This window comes from Otolemur garnettii, unplaced genomic scaffold (genome assembly GCF_000181295.1).
Source record: "Otolemur garnettii isolate 467f Iridium unplaced genomic scaffold, OtoGar3 scaffold00038, whole genome shotgun sequence".
NCBI lineage: Eukaryota > Metazoa > Chordata > Mammalia > Primates > Galagidae > Otolemur > Otolemur garnettii.
Genome location: NW_003852433.1, coordinates 5437280 through 5440026, shown reverse-complemented (window position 1 = coordinate 5440026; position 2747 = coordinate 5437280). Strand labels below are relative to the sequence as shown.

General features: G+C 46.6%; 1 protein-coding gene and 1 pseudogene across 1 annotated transcript in view; one reads left to right on the top strand and one right to left on the bottom strand.

The window, feature by feature from the left end:
- Positions 1–7: 7 nt before the first annotated feature.
- Positions 8–2747, bottom strand: part of MTFP1 (mitochondrial fission process 1) — an 8252-nt gene continuing 5512 nt past the window's right edge. Inside the window, exon 4 of the mRNA XM_003789875.3 lies at positions 8–475. Within this exon, the coding sequence (XP_003789923.1) occupies positions 403–475 (73 nt within the window). The 3' untranslated portion in view covers positions 8–402. The remainder of the gene's footprint in view (positions 476–2747) is intronic.
- LOC105886990 lies at positions 776–2598 on the top strand (annotated as a pseudogene).

Below are 2747 nucleotides of genomic sequence, written 5' to 3'. Positions count from 1 at the left end.
GCATTCTTGCATTTCTCCCTGAGTATCTGCTCCAGCCGTGCAGCTGGGGGTCCTGGGTACTCACCCTGCCAAATGATCTTGGGCATACTCCTTGCCCCGAGAGGGCCTCAGTCCCCTCACCCTCCATGGGAGGATATAACTTGCCTGTAAAAACACAGAGCCAGGCCCACCCAGAGGCCACTCCTATGCAGAGAAGCAGTCAGGGTTCATGTCCTGCCTGTCTATGACTTGCTGCAGTCATTGCTCCTTGAGGCCTTTTTTCTAAGCTTCCATCCAGCTTACACTCAGGTGCCGGGGCCTTGGAGTCATCCGGGAAGCCAGGTATCCTGCCATCCTGGCGGGAAGGGATAGTTGGCACAGAGCAGGAGCAGGCTAGTATACCAGCCAGGAGCTGGGGTACAGTCAGGAGGAGCTGGGCTTCCCCACTGATGGGTACAGCTTGCGCAGGCTGGAATCCAGGAGGAAGTCCACTGACCTGTAGGAAGGGGGAGGTGGTGAGCAGGTGGCCAAAGGAGGCATGACACCAAGACTAGAGAAAGGGACCCCTAGATGCAGTATACAAATGCCATCCAGGTAGAAACTCCTCCCAATTTGGGCTACTTGGAAAAGACAGAATCAAAGAGGCAGATATCATCCTCTTCTTTTTTTTTTTGCCAGGGCTGGGTTTGAACCCACCACCTCCAGTATATGGGGCTGGTGCCCTACTCCTTGAGCCACAGGCGCCACCCATCCTCTTCTTTTCAATTAGAGAAAATGAAGTATAAAGAAGTCCTCGCTTGGGGCCTCAGGATCAATTATGTTCCCCTGGAGAAAGACTCCTCTCACTCCATGTTGGTCTGGTTGGGTTGACCACTTCTAGTTCTAAAAGCAGACACATGAACCAAGCCTGGCCATTCAGAAATGAGAAACTGGCTCAGGGATGGGCACCCCATCTGAGATGGACCAATAACAACCTTCCTTGGAATTTCTGTTGTCACTATTAAACAGGCTTCTGATGGGGCTTGCTAAGTGGGTAAAGCCAACAAGGAATGGGGTAGGGGTCAGTTCTCTGTAGTGTTTGCTAATGTTGGAGCTGTCTGCAAAGTATCCTTGGCAAGGAGTTTCTGGAGCTGTGAGGGATACAGCAATTTGGCCAATATTGTCTTAACATGCTTCAAATAAATCAGATGTTCTCAGTGCAGAACCTGGTGGGCAGACATGGGAATCCGAGGGGAACAGTAAAAAGAAAAGCCCAACAAGCTGTAGCTGAAAGCTTCGACTCAATCTTCGACCAAAGATTGTAGCTACAAAAGCTTCGACCAAACCGGTTCAGAAACCACCCAGAAGTAATGTTAAGAATAACCCTGTTAGTACAACTCCAACTCTGGAACTAGGTGGGCTTGAAAAGGGGACAGTCTACCATCTACTAAGTCATTCTGAAGATCCTAAGTCATTCTCAAGAGCTAACTACAACTCTAGGGGCAGGTACGAGAGGTATCGTTGCCCAATGCCTAAGATCTTTTACGTTCAGCTGCCTGTAGGAAATAATGAATTTGGCCAAGGGGAAGGAAAGACTCAGCAAGCTCCTAGACACAATGCAGCAGTGAAAGCCCTTTAAGCACTGTGGAGTCAGCCTGTTTCAGAAAAATCATATCAGAATGGTAAATCTGGAAAAGAAATGGATGCTGACAAAGATGCAAATACCTCTGAGATAACCTTAGTGTTTGAAATTGCTCTGAAATGAAATATGCCTGTCAGTTTTGAGATTATTAAAGAAAGTGGACCACCATATGAGAAAAGCTTTGTTACTCATGTGTCACTGGGAGAGTTTTCTGCAGGAGGAGAGGGAAATAGCAGAAAGTCCCCAAGAAACATGTTGCAACTACCATCTTACAGGAGCTTTAAAAACTTCCACCTCTTCCTGTGGTGGAAAACTCAAAACCATTTTTTTTAAATGCCCTAAAATAATATAGTAAAGGCGGGTCCAAAATATGGTCAGCGAATGAAGCCATCTGGCTCAAACTCAACAGGGCAAAAAGGGAAAGGAGCCAGATTGTTTTGCTTTCAGAAAGAGGAATGCCTTGTCAAGGATTTGGGATGCAGATCAGGGTAGACCATGAAGTTGCCACAGGAACAGGATCTAATAAAAAGACAGCCAAAAACCTGCTGCCGAAGCAATGCTGTTACAACTTGGTTACAAAGCATCTCTCCTAGTCTTCAGATCAACTTGAGATGACGGGAAACAAAGGCTGGCGTGGTCCAAAGGCTGGGCTTCCTGAACCACCAAATAAGACTGCAAATGGAAGTCTTCATTTGTCTCCTGATGTTTATCAAGAGATGGAAGCCAGCCGCCACAAAGTCATCTCTGACACCAGTCTGGGCTATTTGTCACCCAAAGACGCGAACCAACCTTCAATCTCTTTCTTCAGTGTATTTCCTACATTGAATAGTTCAGCTACAGTTGTCAGGGAACTCCTTAGGAATGGAACACCTCCAGAAGTTCTCCCACCCACCCACCCCCGCCTTGTTCCTCAGTACAACCTTCAAACAACTGGAATATTTAGCAAGGATTCAAGGCTTCCACATATGAATTAAAAGCAAAACCAAAACCTAAACAATTCTTTAGCCCCAGATCCTTCATCTCTATCTATCACAAGCTCATTTTGCCTGTTTGCGTGGCCTATGTGCCTCTTAAGTTGTAAGTTAATTAGGAACACAAAGGACAGAAAAGTGCCATATGCACACACCTCATTTCTTCTTGTTTTTGG